This window comes from Cucumis sativus, chromosome 6 (genome assembly GCF_000004075.3).
Source record: "Cucumis sativus cultivar 9930 chromosome 6, Cucumber_9930_V3, whole genome shotgun sequence".
NCBI lineage: Eukaryota > Viridiplantae > Streptophyta > Magnoliopsida > Cucurbitales > Cucurbitaceae > Cucumis > Cucumis sativus.
Genome location: NC_026660.2, coordinates 7,372,236 through 7,393,210, shown reverse-complemented (window position 1 = coordinate 7,393,210; position 20,975 = coordinate 7,372,236). Strand labels below are relative to the sequence as shown.

The following is a 20,975-nucleotide window of genomic DNA, read 5'->3' as shown; positions in this document are numbered from 1 at the left end:
AATTAATTAATAAATATTCAAAGGATGGATTTCATTTCTTTCTATAGAGAAAAAATAAATGAATGATTTTCGTATGATGTATTTGATCAAAGATCTCGAGTTGGTTTTCATTTCTTTTATTATAGTACTGTAATAATTTAATTATTTTAGAATTTTCCTCAGAATTTGAAGTATTTATTTAATAAAAAATAAAAATATTATAAAAAAATTCGAAGAAACAAATATAACTTTTTAAAAAGAGAAATTACCTACTATCTTAAATTTTAAATCAACTTGATTTGAAAAATGAAGTATTTCTATCTTTTTAAAATGCTAGATTTGATTGAATTTAGATCCTAAATTAAACGACTTTTAAAAAGATTTCCATTCTAAAAAATAATAGGGATGACTATGAGATTTGAATAAAAAAAATTAACATTTTCATCCTATACCATTCTTTTTTTTCATTCAAAAATCTTTGAACATCAAGATTCTCATGTTATCTTTTAAAATTTTCTTCCAATTAGATATGTGTCAACCCTTATGTAATATTTCAGATTGTATCTTAATTTCAGTTTCCACATCTATATAATTTTATTTAACCAATTGAATCTCGAATATATAATACCTATGTTTTGAGATTTTAGGAAAGATGAAAGCTTTGACAATATTAAGTAATTAAAACTTGAAAAGAGAAATCAGTAATATATGGATGGTCAATTTAAATAAAAAGGGAGAAAACCTATTTTCACCAACTTAGTAAAAATAATAATGTACATAGGATGGAAAAATATTTTTCCATTACTTCAATAGATTCTCCAAATTGGAACTTACTTTAGAATTACCAAAAGATATAATATTGTAAAGTTTCAAAAATATATTTTTAACCTAAAAATCATGATAAACTAATGAGAATTGAACAGAAATATAACAAAGAATTGAAAAAAATTTAAGGTTGAAAAGATGGTAACCACACATTGGAAAAGGAAATAAATTTCAGCCGTTGAAAAAATAACGTTTTCATGTATTTAATTTCCTTCTGTAAAATTTTACGAAGCCAACTCATGTTGTTTGGACTCATTATTATTATTTAGTCAACTTCAACACAAAATTTAAAATTTGTTAAAACTTTTTTTAGGTCAACTAAGAAAACAGGAGATTCATGATATAGAGTGAATGGTTGTATTTTAAAAAAGTTATACAAATATTGGTATAGAAGTAAATTATTATGGTAAGAATAGTATTAAATGTAATTAGAATTGTGTATGAATCCAAAAAAATGATATTTTATTTTATAAAAAAAAGGTCAAAAGAAAAAAAAGAAAAAAAAGAAAAGGGTTAAAACAAAAACTAAACGAGGCAGTTTTAGCTTTTCCCTTGTCAGTGTTTGGTCCCTTTGAAACCATCGGAAACCAAATAGCTTTCCACACTCTCCCACGCCCCCGCCAGTGTTCTCTTCACCTCTCTACGCTACCAAATACATCTCTTCTACTTTCCTTTATACCCTTTTTTTCCCCCTTTTTCTTTAACATTTTATTACCCTAATTTATGCCTTTTTTTCTTCTCTACTTTTATATTTATTACTATAGTTTAGAAATTCAGTTATACCCACGTTGGATAATATTATATGTAACAACATATAGAATGAGAGGCAATTGGAAAGGAAAATTAATTATTGAACAAGTACTCTTTAATTTGTTAATATGTTTATTATTATAAAATTAAAGTTGCTAAAAATCATGCATAGAAAGCTAAAGTGGTGTGATGGTTGTGAGAGATGGACAAAATTTTGTGATAAAGAGACATGAGCATGCCACCATGTGACAAATGAGAGATTCTTGAGCTAGACATGACCAAACAACACTTGTCTTCTAATTGGCTATGAATTCAACAATGTTGAGTTTATATGAATCATTTATTATAGGTGTCATTTTAGGGTTTTGTTTGAACTTGGTATATATATATATATATATAATTATATTTTGGGACTGAAGCTAAATTGGCTTAGTGGCTTATTAATATTACACATACCCAACCAATACATCTTAAACTGGCATGCATGGTTCATCTCCTTAAACTATTTTACCTTACTCTAAAAACTTATAATTAACTCCTCCACCTAACATATATCTAAATAAAATAGTTAATTAATAACAATGATATGATATACTAAAGTAAGTAATTACCATTATATGCTATCTAAATTATATTGATTAAATATATGCTCGTTTTGAATTATATATGATAAAAATTTAGTTTATTTAGCACTTGTATTGGAACATTTTTATTTAGTGTCTAATATGTATTTATTTAGTATCTAAATATATTATCAATTTAACATTGGTATCACACACAAATTGTATTATAAATTACAGTTTGGATTATGAGACACGTATTTGGTGAAAACATCAATTCCATAGAGCTAATTACAGAGCTTTATCATTCATCAAATATAAGATTAAATTACAAATTTAGTTTATAAATCTTATATATATCACAAAACTTTGTATCTAACTGAGTTCTGAAAGCATCAAAATTGAAATCATTTACAAAATATAAAAGATTATTAAGGAAACAATATAATTTTATTTTTGTTAAATTCTGTGTGAGAGTGCATGATAGAGTTGAATAGATGTGTGAAATAAGAAGTAGAGTTGGTTTAGTTTTAGGGTTGAGAAGAAGTTGAAGAACCCCTTGGTCCAACCCTGACCGATAAATTTGTTAAATATGAGGGATATGACTGCAACGTTAGTGGAACTTGAGGGACCGAAATATAAATTGGGAAACTTTTTAAAATTGGTATGAAAAGTTTAGAAATGTTATTGTCCATCCGATTGAGGCCATTTGCCATCATCCACGTAAACATTAATTAAAAATACTCTCAAAACCCAAATATAAAATTAACCACAAAAAGAAAAAGGCAAAAAATAAAAATAAAAAACCTAGAGAGAGAAAGCTAGAGAGAGAGAGTGAGAAGCACTTTACCACTTTTATATGTTGCACGCATCCATAGCAGGGAAGAGAAGGAAGCCCAAAGAAGGTACTTCAACAACAGAGAGAGAGAAAACAAATCCACAAGCAAACTCATTCATTCATCATCTTCATTCAACACAAGAACATCAACAACAAAGAAGAAACAAAGAAAGAAAGGATTTGAGTTTCAGGTTTCTCAAAAGAAAGAGAAAAAAGGTGTTCTTTCAATCTCTGTTTTTTCATCTCTCTCTCTTTCAAATAAATCCCATTTTTGGGTTTCTTCTAAAATTTGTTCTTTTGGTCCTCTGGTCCTTCAGATCTCGACGTTCAATCTCCCATTTTTGAGTTCTAAACTGGAGGATTTGTTCAAGAAGCTTTGTAGGTTGTTCGTATGATTATTGCTTGTGGGTTTTTGCTAGATGAAGGCCATGCCCTTACCTTTCCCTTTTGATGAGCTTCGTCCAAATGGGGTTTTGAATTTCACTTCTGTTTCTGATTCTTCACCGCCGCAGCCGCCGACGTCCACCACTTTGCTCCGTCGTCACAACCATTGGAGTTGTACTGATAATACCAATCTGCTCAAAGAGATTTGCTATGTGGGTGCTGCTGAACCCACCTCTGTTCTCGACACTAGAAGAAGCCCAAGCCCTCCCACTTCCACTTCCACACTGTCTTCCTCTCTCGGCGGCTGCGGCGGCGGCGGTGGTGGTACTGCCTCCACCGACACTACCGTGGCGGCGCCGCCGTCTTCTCTCCCCGAAAACCCTTCTCCTTTAGACAAATGCGGCGGCGGTGGTAGCCTTGGAATTGATGATTGGGAGAGCGTTTTGCCGGAATCTCCTGGTCAAGGTCCGTCCATTCTTGGGTTAATTATGGGAGATGTTGAAGACCCATCTCTCGGATTGAATAAGCTCCTGCAGAGCGGTGGTGGAGGTGGCGGTGGCGGCGGCGGTTCTCATCTGGACTTGGAATTTTCTGCGGGTTTTACCGCCGTTGATCATGGGCTGGTCTTTGAACCCAATAGTCTCAGCGGGGAATCCATTGTAGACCCATCTCTTCAAGGCCCATCTTGCTCAGATTTCCACAATGCTAGACTTGCGGCGGCTGTGTCGAACTCAAACGCCATGTTTTCCGGTGTGTTTCAGAATCAAAATCAGATGGTGGAAGGCGTTGACGAGAAGCCACAGATTTTCAGTTCTTCCCAAGTTGTGATGAATCAAAATCAAGCCCAGTTCACTCAGAATCCAGCTCTGTTTATGCCTCTTCCTTATGCTTCCCCTGTTCAAGAGCACCATCAGAACCACCACCACCACCTCCTCGGTGGTGCACCGCCTGCAAAACGGTTCAATTCCGGTTCGATTGGGCCAAATTATCCCGTGAAATCCCCATTTCTAGATTCGGGTCAAGAGAATTTCAGCCGTAGACAGCAACAACAACAACAGCCCCATCAAGTTCAGTTGTTTCCCCATCATTCCCATCATCACAACGTTCCTCAGCAGCAACAGAGGCCATCCATGGCGGCCTTAGCAAAACAGAAAATGGTGAATGAAGATATAGCGAATCAACAGCTTCAACAGGGCATTTCCGACCAGCTATTCAAGGCCGTAGAGCTGATCGAAACAGGCAATTCAGTTCTCGCGCAAGGGATATTGGCGCGGCTCAATCACCAGCTCTCTTCCCCCATTGGGAAGCCCTTTCAAAGGGCTGCTTTTTATTTCAAGGAGGCCTTGCAATTGCTCCTTCAAAACCCTTCCAACCATCCTTCTTCCAATCCCAATCCTTCCCCATTCACTATCATTTTCAAAATCGCTGCTTACAAATCCTTCTCCGAAGTCTCCCCTGTTCTTCAATTCGCCAATTTCACCTCTAACCAAGCTCTCCTCGAAGCCTTCAACGGCTTCGATCGTATTCACATCATCGATTTCGACATCGGCTACGGCGGTCAATGGGCTTCTCTAATGCAAGAACTTGCTTTAAGAAGCAGCACCACTGGAGGAGGACCCCCATTTCTTAGAATCACTGCTTTTGCTTCTACTTCCACACACGATGATTTCGAACTCGGTTTCACTCAAGAAAATCTCAAGAATTTCGCGAACGATCTCAACATTGGATTCGAACTCGAAGTCGTAAATGTAGAGTGTTTGAATTCTGGGTCTTGGCCTCTACCACTCAATGTCTCTGAAAATGAAGCAATTGCTGTGAATCTCCCTGTTGGTTCATTCTTCAATTACTCACTTTCATTGCCAATGATTCTCCGTTTCGTCAAACATCTTAACCCAAAAATTGTAGTGTCTGTTGATCGAGGATGTAGCCGAATGGATGCGCCATTCCCACACCGTGTAATCAATGCTCTTCATTCATACTCTGCTTTGCTTGAATCAATGGAAGCTGTAACTGTGAATATGGATACACAATTGAAAATCGAAAGGTACTTAGTTCAACCATGTATCGAAAAAGTGGTGACGAATCCTCAAAGTTCGAACGAAAGGGCGGCGCCATGGAAATCGGTGTTTTTATCATCTGGGTTTTGTCCATTGACATTCAGTAACTTCACAGAATCACAAGCGGAGTGTTTGCTGCAGAGGACGCCGGTTCAAGGATTTCATATTGACAAGAGACATTCATCGCTTGTTCTATGCTGGCATAGGAAGGAGCTTGTTTCAATCTCTGCTTGGAGGTCTTGAATTTTTCCATTTTTCTGCAATTTTACTTCTCTCAATCAACATCAAAATTTATAATTGTGGGGTTTTTTTCTTCTTCTTCTTCCTTTTTTTTTTTTTTTTTTCTCTTTGGGGTTATCTATTTTCATGTTGTTCTTCAACTATGCTAATTGTCTATGTGCCATAGGCCAACACAAAAACTGATCTATTTTAAGTGAACTTCAATCTCCTCTTCTTCTTCTTCTTTTTTTTTTTTTTTCTCTGTACAGTTTTTTTTCTTCTTTTAATTGATTCTGTCACCTAATTTCTGTATTTTCTCATCATCATCTTCTTCAGTTCTATTAATGTTTCTTTGTATTTTAAAGTTCACAATATTGCTCTCAATCTTTGGTAAACGTTTTAAGATGGAATTTGCTATATGAAACTTTGTGGCAGTGATTTAGAACGCCTTCTGATCTGAAATCTTATTTTGTTGTGAATATTTGAAGGATTTTTACATTTTGAAACGACAAGTTTGGGAATACGATAGGTAATCTTTTAGTAACAATTGTGGATGGAAGATGGAATCACTAGCTGTTGCATGAAAGTAAGTTCATGTTAGCTATTTTTAAATGGGTTGGTTCATTAATTACATTAAGTAAGAATTAGGAATATTAATTAATAATTAAGGTTATGGGTGTATCGATGAATGATAGATTTATGTTATATTCACAATTGTGACTTTTATTTTTGTAAATTTCATTCTGAAGCATTTTTTTGAGACAGTGAACAAAAATGGGAGGTAAAATTTAGGGTTTTAAAAGGAAATAATGATGGAGATTAAAAAAGTTGGAAGTGTAGTATTTTGATGATGTTGCAAAGAAAAATGGTTGCTTCTTGTTTGGAGGATCATTTGGGACAGGCCATTACAAGTTGTCCTATCACAATTCACTTTCTTTTCTTTTCTTTTGTTTTTTCTTCTCATCTTCCAAATGAAACCTACTTAGCCCCTAATGACTTTATATTTTCATTTTAGTCCTTTGGATAAAGGGGCCCTTAAAACTTTGTAGGGAAGTTGAAGTAAGGAATTGTTTTTCTTGTCTTCAAAGTTTGTTGGTTAGGGCCTTTTGAGGACACTCAATTAGACTAATACTCCAAAATATATTGTATCTCATATAAATTCAAAATCTTTAGATGAGATGTGACACTCATGTTTAATGTTTCACCACTCAATACATTTTATATTATATTCAGATTATTGAGATGGCTTCAGTTCAACACTACATATCTTCAGTTTTTTACAACAATTTAGAATTTGTTTTCAATTCTCTCCCCAACATTTCTTATTATTTTCTTTTCTACTAAACTCAAAAATTAAATTTTAAATGATTTCTTTTTTCCTTTTCTAAGGAGAGACAAATTAAAAACAAAGTTGAAATAATGGTGGGAACAAGGGAATAAATCCATTGTTGCTAACTTTTTATTGGGTTTGAGACAATTAATGATCAAATGGAAAAATGTAAAAGAGATAGTTGCAATGCACAAATATATAAATATATGTATACAACAAATTTCTGTTGTCTTTTCCAAATTTACTTTAATTTTAGCCAAAGTTGAAATAGTGGGAATAAGAGAATAAGCTTTTGTAGCATCCCACTTGAGCTTGTCTATAACCTTTCTATATACATAATTAAATTATCATTTTAATTGCAATGCAATACAATACAAGCAATAATGGGTTAAACTGCACCTTTTTATCTCAAAGTTTCAATTTTGAACAACTTTTTATTTAATATGTATATAGATTTAGTGTATTCGACTGTGGATTCAACATTAGTAATTTATTAATATTTATAATCACTTGATTTCAACATATTATAATTTTTCTGTTTTTTTTAAAAAAAGTATGTAGAAGAAATAAAATGAAAGGAGTAGGACAACAGTTTCTTTTTTTCTTTTTAGCAAAATTAAATTTGCTTTAAGAAAAGTTAATTAAAAGTTCAAAAAATCACCAAGAAATGATATAAAGTTGCATTTTAATCTTTCAACTTTGAAATTGTTTTACAAATATCATTCCAGCACATATCCAATATTGATGAAGTTATTGACATTTAAAATGTAAAATTGATGAGTATGTATATCATAATATATTTCCAATTAATGATTATATATTTATTGTTATTTGGCCTCATAGCTTATTTTTGCAAATATATATAACAATATTTGTTTTAGATAGTTTTTTCTTAAACAAAATATTTATTTTTAAGAGATATTAGTTGGTAAATAATTGATTTAACTATAATAATTAAAGGTCATAATAGCAACTTTTTATTAGGGAAAAATATGTTGATGCAACTTTCTTTCTAATGAAAAAGCATTAAAGGGGTATGGTTCTAAATGAATAAATACGAAAAATCCTTGCTTAAAAAAAGGGAAACATAATGAATCAAATTTAATCTTAAAATTTTTAATTTCTAAACTTAATTTAATAAAGTAGTGAAATTAATAGTCTTTATTAACATAGATTCTACTTTATATATCAAAGATTTGTGGGCTATCTAGAGGTGTACTTGAGATTGAGATTAGTCTTTTCTATACAAATTCTTAATTCTATATGATTGATTTATTTTACTATTAATGTTTGATATTTGTCTATTAATCTTTAAACTTTAAAAACATGTTTAATAGGTTTTTGAACTTTTAAGTTGGAGTAGCATAAATTTCGTAAATTTATAATTTAAGATTAATTAAGTTTATATAGTAGAGAAACGAGTAAATTACTATTTAGGTTTCTAAAATTTGAAATTAATTTCAAATAATTAAAGGAATACAGGTTTGGACTAGAGTTAGTTCAATACCAATAAACAAACTTCATGGAATTCCAAAACTTCTTGTTATATATATATATGCAGAGTTCCATTCCTTAATACTCTTTTTAAGCTCATGCTCATCGAAATTGGATTTGTTGTGGGTAAAAAAGTATGGTAAAGCATATAGTTATAATAATCAATCATTCCAAGAGAAGAGGGTTATTTAGCTCAATATGACGGTCGGTCCATTACTCAACCATTAGAATTAAATAGATTAATTTTCATCGTAAGATTAATCTAAACAATAAATGTTAACTTTTTAGGGTTGGTGATGGAAGTTAAAAAGGTAATTCATAAACTCCCATTTATCGGATTGATCATAAGAGAAAAAGAATGTCCAAGTATGGAGGCTCATGGTAGATAACTTATCGTTTGATTGACATATAGTTTATAATAAAGAATAGAATATTTATATATTTAATTTATCTATTTTATTGAATTGTAACAAAGGGAAGGTGATTTTGTAAACTAAGGAAGAACCATAATAAAAAAGATTAAATACATAAAGGAGATATATAAAAGGCTTGAATTGATCTCTCTCAATAGAGAAGCCTGAAGCTATTTAAGAAAAATAATTGTCATATCATACCATTTGATTATCCAGGTAACAAGGAGGATACAAGTAGGAGACAAAAAATACACTCAATCTAAATATGATAGATAACAACGTACTAATGAAGCCTCCAAGATCGAATACGTCTTCCTGCACAACGAAATGAATTCTAATCTCAATTGGTTGAGCATATAAAACATATGCGCTAAGAACATGAATCACAACACAGGTTCTGTAATAAAAGTAATTGAACTAAGATAGGGTAGGTGATGTGTGTTTGGTGAAATTTGTTATTTAATTTAATTAAAGAAAGAGATGGGAGGAAATGCATTCCAACTCAAGAAATGGTAGAAAATCCAAAATGAGAAAAGGAAAGAAATAAACCGTACGCAATGAGAGTACCAAAAACAGAGAGGCAAGAGAGAGGAAATGAGAGGACGGTGACGGTGACAAGGGAATTGGGGTCCACCCACACACAGCTCCGATAATGACACCTCCATCAACCCCCTCTGCCACGTGTATGGTCCATTCCTCACTTTGACCTTTGACCACCACCACCTCCTCTGTCCTCTCCATCTGAAACCTCCACGTCCTCTTGTATCAGATCACACCCATTCCTCACCCTCCGATGCCCTTCTTCCTCTTCCTCTTCCTCTTCCCTCCCATTCCATTTTAATAAACTAATGCTCCCCTCTCTCACAAACATCTCAATAATTGATTGACTCTACTACCTTTTGGTTCACTTCCATTCAACTCCCCTCTCCTCTCCTCTTCCTATTTTTATGTTTTCTATATTGCTCTCTCTCTCTAAATTTTCGTCTCCACCTCTCATACATTTAACAATTTAATTTAAAACTACCATTCATGTCGTCACAAATTACTTTAATAATTCCTCCTTTACAATTCTTTACTGTTGATACCTGATTAATTAGGTATTCCAAAGTCAGAATATTGAGATTACTTCATGTGAACTACTCAATTTAGTTAGAGGTGTCTCCATGCACTAACATAAAACCTTGATGTTATTAACTTAACTTGATGATTAGAGGTAAAATATTTTCAAAAGGAAATTATATTAACTATATTTACATCATTAACTTAATATAAAACTATATCGATCGAATAATTATAATGTAGCTCTTTCCAAATGAAATAAAATAAAAACAATAAATTAAAGTATATACTTACGAACTCAAAACTAACTCGGATATAGACTTACGAGCTCTAAGATATGCTAACTCAAAACTTGGAATGGGCAAGCATTGGGTTTATGTTTTACTAGCATTAGGGTAAATATATATGTAAACAAATGTCTTTTTAACTTTTTTTTTTTTTTTTTTTTTTTTAGTTTGGAACAAAATGAAATTAACTATTTTCTTTTATAATTGAAACAAAACACATAGATTAAGGGCAAAAAAGCTGAAAACTTGAGAAGTTATATACATAAAAAAATACTGCCAATATGTCATAGGGTTTTATTTTTTGTCTGACCTTTTAAAAGTTGCAATTGGCTTTTGCAATCTCTCATTAGGCAACAAGTACTGAAGTGAAAATAAGACTTTCAAAAGGTGAACCCAACATTGAAATGAATTAATAAACTATATGCCTCAAAAGGGCATTTTGTATAATTCAAGCTCCCTAAAATTTTAAACATATATGTGTATATAAACATTTTTTGCAACAAAAAGAGAAAATGTGGTAATATTGATTGATGAGGCAAATGCATTTTAGAAGTCTTTTTAGTTGGGATTCTCTCTCTCTTTCTCTCTCTCTCTCTTTTTCTTTTTCTTTCTAACTAAAATCACTTTCTTTTTACTTTCTATGCTTCCCATTTTTCATAACTTGGTGGGGTTTGGAAAGTTTTTTTTTTTTTTTAATAATTTATTTATTAATCTTTCTCTTTTCTTTCCCATCTTCAAAGAAGGAAAGAAAAGAAAAGAAAAGAAAAGAAAAGAGTAAAGAAATGGGTTGCTTTTCACTTGGGGAAAGAGATTCTAATTTCCAAGGTTGGAAAAGTGAATGGGAAATTGAATTTGATGAGAGTTTCAAATCCAAGCAATTGAATTTTCCCTTTTGGAACTTTCTCCATTTTGTGTTATTTCAATTGCTTTTAAAGCCATCATTTTTTGTATATGTCCATTTTGTAGAACCCTAATTAAATATATATATATATATATATATATATATATATATATATATATATATATATATATATATATAATAATATAGAACCACATTTTTTGCTCCATTATTCATATATGGACCACAATAGCTACGAGTTCAATGGAAAATGTTTCCATGTTGTTTTAAATTTTTGGGTATGAGGGTAGATGTATTTGACATATAATTGATATAAAATACATTAAACAATCATTTTTATAATTAGTAATAAATGGTAATTTGTGATTTGATTAATTAATATCTTGATTTATTTTTTTAGTATTGTATTAACACTAAAAATATAAAGGTGATAGGTTGATGTTCAAGTCATTTGAGATTCTCAAGATCTTTCTAATTATAATGAAACTGCTTAATTTGTTTTTAGCTTCAATCTACAAATTGTGTGTTTGTTTTTTTACAATTTTGGTAATTTTTTTTTTTTAATGAGAACGTTCAATTAAACACTCAAATTTTAGAAATAAATATGAGTTTATAAAATGATTTCTTTAAACTCTGCTTTAATTTTGAAAACAAAACAAAGACATCCTCAGATGATGGAAGTAATCTTATAAGCTTAATTTTCATAACACAATTTTTTTGTTTTACAAAGTTTTAAAATATTGTTTCATGCATAAGCTCCTATTTTTTTTTATTTATTAATGTTTTCAAAAGCCAAATTAAATATTTAAGATTACATAAATTATTGCAAATATATGGAAAAATTGTTGAAGTAGATTAGTTTCTATATTCAATTTTAAAATTTTATTATATTTTAGTTTATTGTGTTATATTAAAACTATTCATTTTTAAATTTTTTAACTAGTATGTACATTTATTTTTTTTTAAAAAAAAGTGAAGATTAATTAGAAACAAACCTATATTTCAAAAACATAAAAGTAAAAAAAAAATGGCATCGTTATGAAGTAGACTTATAAAATAGCATTTTGATTTTCTTTTAATGATTACAAGACAATCCAAGAGTTTCAAGTTTTGTTACATCTCACACACACAAATGAAAGCAATATCCAAGGATTTTCCCCCTTAGTTCTTGAAATGGAAACAAAAGAAAATGATTGAAGAATATATATAACATAAAATTGCAGCACCTAGATGACAATATACACACATCATCAATGGGAAGTGAAAGAAAAATAAATAAATCATAGCTTCGTTTCTAGACATTTGAATTGAAACATGAAATGAAAATAATGAATGAAGTTATAAAGGAACAAAAAGGAATTTAGTTTTTCAAAAAAAAAAAAAAATAGTAATAGGGTAATAGAAAGTGAATGGTGAAGTCATTTTCAAAGTTGAAGAATATCTTTATATATACATATATATGTGCTTAGAAATGGTGGGAACACTTTGTTTTTTCTCAATGACATTGATATTGATGCAAACCCACATGAATGTTTAAGCTTTAGTACCTTTCATGGAGTATATGAGAAAATGACCCTTCTCTTCCCCTTTCCCCAATAATAATAATACTCATAAACCCTAATAAAGTTTGTCAGAGAATTAACCCTAAATTCCATCTCCAACATTATTTATTTCATGTTAACCCATATGATTATGATTAGAAGATCAAAAGTCATTGTAGCGTTTAATTGTCTTGTGGACTACTTTTTTAGTATTTCAAAGGCTAAATATTGCAGTGTGGTATCATAGAGTATAACATTTTTAAATAATCATCAATATAACAAAATTTATTAGTTAGATATCATTGCTAATAGATTCATATTATTAACGATATGGTTTATCATCAATAGACTCTAATTATGTGTATAACAACATTCTTAAAGAATTGCAAAATCTATATAAAAAATTATTAGTTATAGACATCATTGCTTATAAATTCATATTAACGATATTGATATACTATGAGAGTTAGATCTAAATTTTGTTATATTTACTAATAATTTGGATTCATTGCTATATTTACAAACCTTTTATTTTGGATTTATTGCTATATTTACAAACATTTTATTTAAAAAGTGTTTTTAAAGAATAAAAAAATGTTTTTTTTTCTTTTTACATTATAAACATCATTACAAACTAACCCTAATCTAACCCTAAATTGATCCTTTCAAAAAATTCTTTTTTAAAAGAAATATAATTGGAGGTAGAAAAAGAATTTGAACTTTAGACCTTATGTTTGTTAGCATACTGATAAATAATTCAAGAGGGTTCTTCGATGGATTGATGTATGATCAAATTCCAAATCATCATCCTCACAAGCTTAGACATATGGAGGTCAAAATTATTCTTTTATTTTCCTTTTATCTTCCTTTGATTTTCCCTCTCCCCTCTTCTTCCACTTTGTTAAATGCAAAACTAACCAACTTTCAACTTACTTTGGAAAGCAAATTAAGAAATAAACTATAATGAAACACTTGAATTTGTTTTTCCCATCAACAAAATAATTTTGTTTATTATATCTAAAAATAAAAAAGGAAAAGGAAAGACTTTTGTATTGGAGAAGCCTCCTAGGAGTGAGGGATTCAGCTTTGGTTTGGAACCACAAAGATATGCTAAAGAGTGACAGACACATTTGGCAGCTTTAGGAGTTTCCAAAAAAATAAAAAATAAAATTACAACATAATAAAAGATTAAAGTATTGATAACAATAGTGGAAAAAAAAGCTTAGGTGGGTCAGTGATTAATATTAATGAAGAGCCATTTTCCATAGTTCTCCTCTCCCAAACAACAATGACTTGTCAAATCTCCTTAATATCATCTTGGATTACCAAAAAAATATAAAAGAAAATTATAATAAATAAATAAAAAAGACAAAAGGGATTTGCTTTTGTGCTTTTAAGAATATTAAAAGTTGTGAAACTTTAACCACAAAATCAACCATCACTCGTGTAGAGAGTGAAGTGTTGCATTTTCAAGTCAATTGACAAACCAATTTACAAAAGCAATTGGAGGTTTGGTTAAAAAAAAGAATCATATTCCTTCTCCCTTTTTTTTTTCCTTATTTTATATGTCTTTTAATACAATACTCATTTACTAATTATCTTTCTTTTTTCTTTTTCTAAGATCAATTAAAAAAAACAAAAAAAAAAGCATTTCACCACCTTTTTCTTAAGATGACATATCATATCAAGTTTACATATTTTTCCTTAGCAACCAAGAAAAATATATATACATATCTTGTACTCTTTAGATCTTTTAGATGTATGTTTTTTTAAAATCTTTATTTTCTTAATCCTTTTTCACAAAAGTTTTTCATCAAAGTGTTGGAACAATGAGAATATCTCACTTTTGTATGCTACACAAAATTAAACATGAAGAAGCTTCATGTGTCGTCAATTAAATTTTAGAAAAAAAATTAAGAAAAGCAATAGCGTTAACCATTAGAAATATATGACTTTTTAAAACGAGATTAGATCACGATCTTCACGATATGGTGTTGTATAAAAAATTAGAATGTAAGAGATGATTAATGGAAAAATTCTAAAAGAGCATCCAAGGAGAAGGCAAATGGGTTAGGATCGCAAAAAAGCACTTGCAAAAAGAAGAAAAAGCAAAAGATAGGTTTTAGGAGAGGTGGAAAATGGTGACGATCAAAAAATATGTGTGGGTGTATGCGTGTGCGCGTATGCGGAGAAAAAAGTTAGGGTTTCGAGAGTCATATTGAACATCCTTTTATCATTCACTTTTTATTTTATTCCATTTTATTATAAAAAAAAGACGTTTGCAAAAGTAGCAAAATAATTTATAATAATAGGATTCATGTCTCTACATTTTCTAAATTATAAAAGTAGCAAATTTAAAATTCGATAATCATCTGATATTACTAATTACTTGTCATATTTGTCATATTCACAATATGCAAAAAAGAGATGTAATGTGCTATTTTTTAAAAAAATATTTTTGTCATATGATGCAATTTTTCATTAGAAAAATTATCTTTACTGTCTTCGAGTTTTAAAGAATATGTGTGTTTAGTTCCTGTAATTTTGAAATGCAACTTTTTAGTGTCTAAGTTTTTAAGAATGATGTGTGCTTGTTTCTTGAGTTTTCAAAATGTGTATCTTTTTAAAATGTTATATAATTATGTAAATAATAAAAATGACTCTAAATTATATCGTTTTAATCTAATTATAAAAACTCGTAAATCAAATACACAAAATATCGAAAACTAAAGGATTAAATGATAAATTTAAACAACTTAATAATCAAATACATGTATACTTAAAAATGGAAGGACTAAAACGATAACACAGAGAAGGTTTATTTTATAGGTCTCACTTTCAAAACTTTAATAGATGCTTGGCCACACACCATATCTCTCTCCCACTCTTTTCCTTGGGTTGTTTTTGTTATCTCTCTTTCTCTTTCTCTTTTTAACTTTATTTTTTTCTCTCTAGTCTGCTTAGAAACAACGCTCTCTCTTAGCATTTTTTTCTTTTTAAAAAAGAATTGCTTTCTCTAAAAAAAAAAAGAAAAAAAAAGGAAAATTTAAATATACCAAAACCCAAAAGTAAACACTCATATGATTGGGAAAAGCCAATAATTGTAGGCCCTCAAATAACAAAACACTACTTGCCCATTTGGTTTTTTTTATAGTGGAGATTTGGCTCCACAAGAGTTTTTGCATGGGATGAGTTGGCAAAAATGTCTATTTTCATGCTTCTTCTTCTCCATTTTCTTATCCTTTAAAACACTCCTTTTCATATCTTCTTCTTTTTCTTCTTCTTCTCTAGTTTGTAATAATGAAAAATAACTTCATTTAGCTCAACCCAACAATTCACTGCTTTTACTCTCCCCTCTTAATGCTCCATTTGCTTTGCTTTTGGCTTCTTCTCTGTGTACTTTCCTCTCCATTGTCATTGCCACTATACAATGATAAGGAAGCAACTCATCTTACTTTTTTCACGTTTTCAACCATACATTAGGGTATCATCAACTTTGTACAATCTTAGTCAATTCAATCATGGTAGACGAAGATAAAAAAGTTTAACATGATGTGGTTATGTAGACAATTTAGGTGGAATGCATTAATATGACTACAATCTAAAATGCACTCGAGTATTGGTTGCACTCATCTAGTAGCCTAATAGTTTTTTCTTAAAGAAAATTAATTATTATTTTTTACCGGATAAAGAATGAGTGTTGCATGAACGACACCTTATATTGCTTTTAAAAATATATATTAAATTCGAGGTTGAGTATTTGAACGTTTAGGAAAGTGTAGTTGTACATGTGTTAATTAATACATTTCTAAATTTTTAATTTTGTGTTCGGTTAATTTCTCTCTTTGTTTTTTTTTTCTTTTTGTATAATACATCAGTAACTTATTCAACACATGTCAAAGTTGATAATAGATCTATAAAACACAAAATTAGAGTTCATAGGTCTTTACTTTAGTATAAAATTTGATTTCTTGTTTAATATATTTGCTAATTCTACACAAACGGCTCACCGGCATAAAATTAAAAATCAATAATCTTTGTGACATTTGTAAACTTCAAATGCTTACTAAGCATAATATTAAAATATATTGAAGACCTATTAATTAAACACATACATGCACTAGAGGGACTCAATTTCTAATTTAATCAAAATAATATAAAAAGTTATCTGAGTTTTTTCTTCTTTTGTTAACATAAACTTTCTAATTTGTCTTTTTAAAAAAATTCAAAAAGAGAATTATATTTATAGAATTTAGAAGGCAAAAAATTTCCCTTTACTATATAAAAATATATACTATGTCATATGATAGAGAGAGAGAGAGAGAGAGCAAAGGAGGTGATTAATTAAGCAACCAAAAACCTTAGTGTTAGGCCATGTGCTTAGGAAGAGAAAAGGTGAGTTTAGGAAATGATTGGTTCCATTTTTTATTTAGTTTTTTCATTCAACTATCAGACAACAAATTGACTTTAATTTAATCTGTTTAAAATTTTGGGTGTCTTTAAACAAATATTAGATCACTAATCATTATTGCTCTTTTCTACTAAACATCTCCCTTTGTCACTAATATTAAAGAAATTCATTATGTTTGACATGTTTGTATTATTATTATTATGCTCTTCTATAAAGTTTGTTTACTAACTATGTTCTTTTTTAATTGTTACATTAAAGTTTTGTTTATTAAACAACATATACCCTTAAAACCATTTCAAAAACTTGTTCAATAAAAGAATTAAATAAAACAATTGTTTTTAAGTTCAACAATTATCTAGTAAGGATCTAAAAATATATACCTACATTTGAAATGGTAATATGTGTATATTATCTATTAAAGTTTGAAAATTTTAATGCATGTCTTATCAATGATAATAACTATCATTAATGAATTAACTATGAGTGTACTTACCTTAATTGACAACATATCAATTCCGATATACTTGTTTGCTTCTATCATATTATATTATACCGTTACGAAAATATAAGGGGACCCAACTTATTAATTTCCAAATGACACTGATATTTGAGCCAAACTTTAGGTAAATTAGATGCATGATTGTATTATTGTATAGGACAAATTTGATATTCATGAGAAAATGCATTTTAGTTGAAAAGTGATGATTGTTAGTTTAAAAGGTCAACATAGTGAAGCCAAATTGTGCAATCAAATCGGTGGGAATAGAAAACCTAATAATAACATATTATACAATTTGTTTCTTCTTCTTCTTTTTTTTAAAGAAAATGAAAATAGTTTGCATGTTTTGATTAAGAAAATTATAATAATAATGATAAAGAAAAATATAAAGAAGCAAAGAGAAAGCATGAACATGCAAACTCAACATCAAAGTCATTGTCAAAACCAACTCTTTATGATGGAGCACAAATGGGTGGGCACAAATTAACATTATAAAATATCAATATCAATTAACATTTGATTTTTAATACTATATCAATTAACAAATATAATAAACTAGAATACATGTTAAATAAAATAATTATAATCATTAAATATATTTAATTATTTTAGCATATAATAAAATATTTATTGATTATAATTGTCAAATGATCATTTATTAATTGTCCCCCAAAGGAAGATTTAAACTTCATTGCACTAAAATAATAATTATTTATTTATCAAAATGAGTTCAACTCACAATAAAAATTTAACCTAGTTTTTATTTTTGAAGGTTCAATTATTCTTCTAATATGCATGATTTTTTTATATTAAAAGATATAATTACAAATATTTTAGACAATGAATTGGCATGTGTTAGGATATATGTTTTATACAAATTTTCTTGCTCGAATATTATTACTAATATTCAAGATAGTGCCAACAAATTTAGTAAAATGTTTTTTGTTTTTCTCTTAAAAGTGATATTGTCCATAAAACCAAAACTAAATTGTTGACAAATTTACTCATTTTTCTTGTTTAATCAATTAATATATTGCCTAAAAGTTGAAAAATTCTTATTTCTAATGTTGAAAACTAATTTTTATGTTATTATTTAAATCAAAATAAAAAGAAAAACATTGCGACCAATTTCATCTATTATGTTTAAGTACACCAAAACAAGAAGTTGAAATGAACTAAACAAAAATTAATAGTACAAGAGTTAATATACAACTTTTAGGACAACATCATATCTAAGAGTGTTTAGAATGAATTCTCAAGTGTTTAATTTTAAAAGTAAATCATTTTAGAAAGAAAAAAATTAGAGTGTTTGAATTAAATTTTAAACAATTCTTGTTAACAGTTTTTAATCAATTCAAATGGATCTTGAATTTTCTTTTGCTATAAATATTTAAACTATAATTTTATTTAATTAAATTCTAACACTTAACGAATACAAAAACTTGTGAAAGAAAAACTTAACTCAATTAATACGTTTAGTATTGGGTAAAGAGAATAAATGACAATGACAATTTGTAGTCTTTAGTTTATTTTAAATATGTTGATGTGACATCTACTAAAATTAAATAAAACCAACAAAACAAAACTCTTTCCAACATGTTGGTTAGTATTTAATTAATTTATATGATGTGACATTTACTAATTAATTAACCCAAAAAAAAAAAAAAAAAAAGAAAGAAAGAAACATTCTCTAAAATTTCTCAAGCCCCAAAAACATATTTTCTCGTGCTTTCAATTGATCAACACCTTGAAAGAGTCACATATAATATAAATACAAAATATTAAAGTTTGTGTCAAAGTCAAATCGATAAGAGAATTTAAAGAAATAAAATTTCTAAACTTTAGCAATGTTGATTGTTTGACATTGTTTTTACTTTTTTTTTTATACCACTAGAGATAAATGGAGTTTAAAACCAACTTCAATAAACCCTCATTTCAATACAAACTTTACGATTTTGAATGTTTTAGTTTTGTATCAAGATTCCCTTCAATTTTACGAAATTAGAAGAAAATTAGTAACTAAATTAAAACAAACCAAAAATTACGACTACATACACTTGAGCTAAGCTCAATTTAGCCTAAAATTATTCATATATAATATATAATGAAGCTTATGTTTTGAAGGTTGTTCATCATTGAGGAATTTAATTACAAATATTGTTCATCCTTTTTCTGGAATACTTATCCTTAATTGAGGCCGTTGTGTATCGCCATCAATCTCTCATTTTTCTATAACAACAAAGTCTATTTTTCAACAAGATTCCCTCATTCATGGTTAATCTCAAATTCTCAATTAACATCTACCACTAAATAGATATTTTGTTATTGTACCTAACTTTTTTTTAAAAAAATTCACTAGGCCACTAAACTTTAAAATGCTTTCAATAAATCCCAAAAAATTCACTAGGCCACTAAACTTTAAAATGCTTTCAATAAATCCCAAATTTTGATTTAGTATCTAAACGATCAATATTAGAATCATATTATAAAATTTAATTCACAAATCAGTATTGGATCTTGCTAGACACAAATTTAAATGTCCAGCAAAATTAAATGTTGTCTACTAGGTTTATTAATTCAAAAAATGTCTAACATGTCAACAATATATTCTATTTATTAAGATATAAATATAGAATTTTAGAAATCTATCAAATTCAAGGTCTACTCGAAATAAAATTGAAAGTCTATAGACCTATGTGTATTTCAAGATTTAAGGACCTATGGACGAACTTAAAAAGGTTCACACTAGAATTGTAACATTACTTCTTTTTTTTTTAACCTGCAACAAGTTTTGTTGAAGAATTACATATATAAAGAATGAATCTAGATAGTTCCTTCCACACACAAACATACATATATATCAATTATCAGATGCAAAATTGACAAATAACACCATTTCTTACTAAACTATATAATCAACCTGCAATAATAATCAAAACAAACAAAGCAAAGTAAAAAAATCTCATTAAAACTAAAACAAGTTGAGGGAATATGTTCCAGAGTGGATTGATCATAGCACCAAAGCTAATACAACATATCAAATGATTAAACATCAACCAAAGTAGAATTTTGATTATATGACATCCTCTTCGATTACGCTTTAATTCTTTTATACTTTGTGACTGGTAGACTCAGGATAAAATTTTGAATAGCATAATAGTTCAGCAGCCATAGAAACATCATTATAAATGGACTGTGGCTTGAACTTTATGATAAGCAAAGATCAGCTCAAAGATTCTGATCAATGATAGTGAGTAAATAGTATTGCACCTTGTTTGTGAATAAGGTCGAATCCGAACGAGGGAACAAACAAAGAAAAACATCCAGAAATGCAAGAGGAAAAAACTAAAAGGAAAATACAAGATGTCTCAGGTGTCGTGGGATCTATAAGAAAAACCATGGGAAAAGCCACGAATCTCAAGATGAGAACTGAATGCATTAATTAGACAGGTTGTTTCATATATATGGTC

General features: G+C 29.1%; 1 protein-coding gene and 1 long non-coding RNA gene across 2 annotated transcripts; one reads left to right on the top strand and one right to left on the bottom strand.

The window, feature by feature from the left end:
• Window positions 1-2,895: 2,895 nt before the first annotated feature.
• On the top strand, window positions 2,896-5,854 carry LOC101214718 (scarecrow-like protein 6). Its single transcript, XM_004140560.3, has 2 exons — window positions 2,896-3,168; window positions 3,270-5,854. The coding sequence occupies exon 2, from the start codon at window positions 3,372-3,374 to the stop codon at window positions 5,634-5,636; it is 2,265 nt and encodes a 754-aa protein (XP_004140608.2). The 5' UTR covers window positions 2,896-3,168; window positions 3,270-3,371; the 3' UTR covers window positions 5,637-5,854.
• A 3,021-nt stretch (window positions 5,855-8,875) lies between these two features.
• LOC116404663 lies at window positions 8,876-10,331 on the bottom strand. Its single transcript, XR_004217663.1, has 2 exons — window positions 9,404-10,331; window positions 8,876-9,164 (listed from the first exon to the last, which is right to left on the bottom strand). It is a non-coding gene; the product is annotated as an uncharacterized LOC116404663 (long non-coding RNA).
• Between the last annotated feature and the right edge of the window lie 10,644 nt (window positions 10,332-20,975).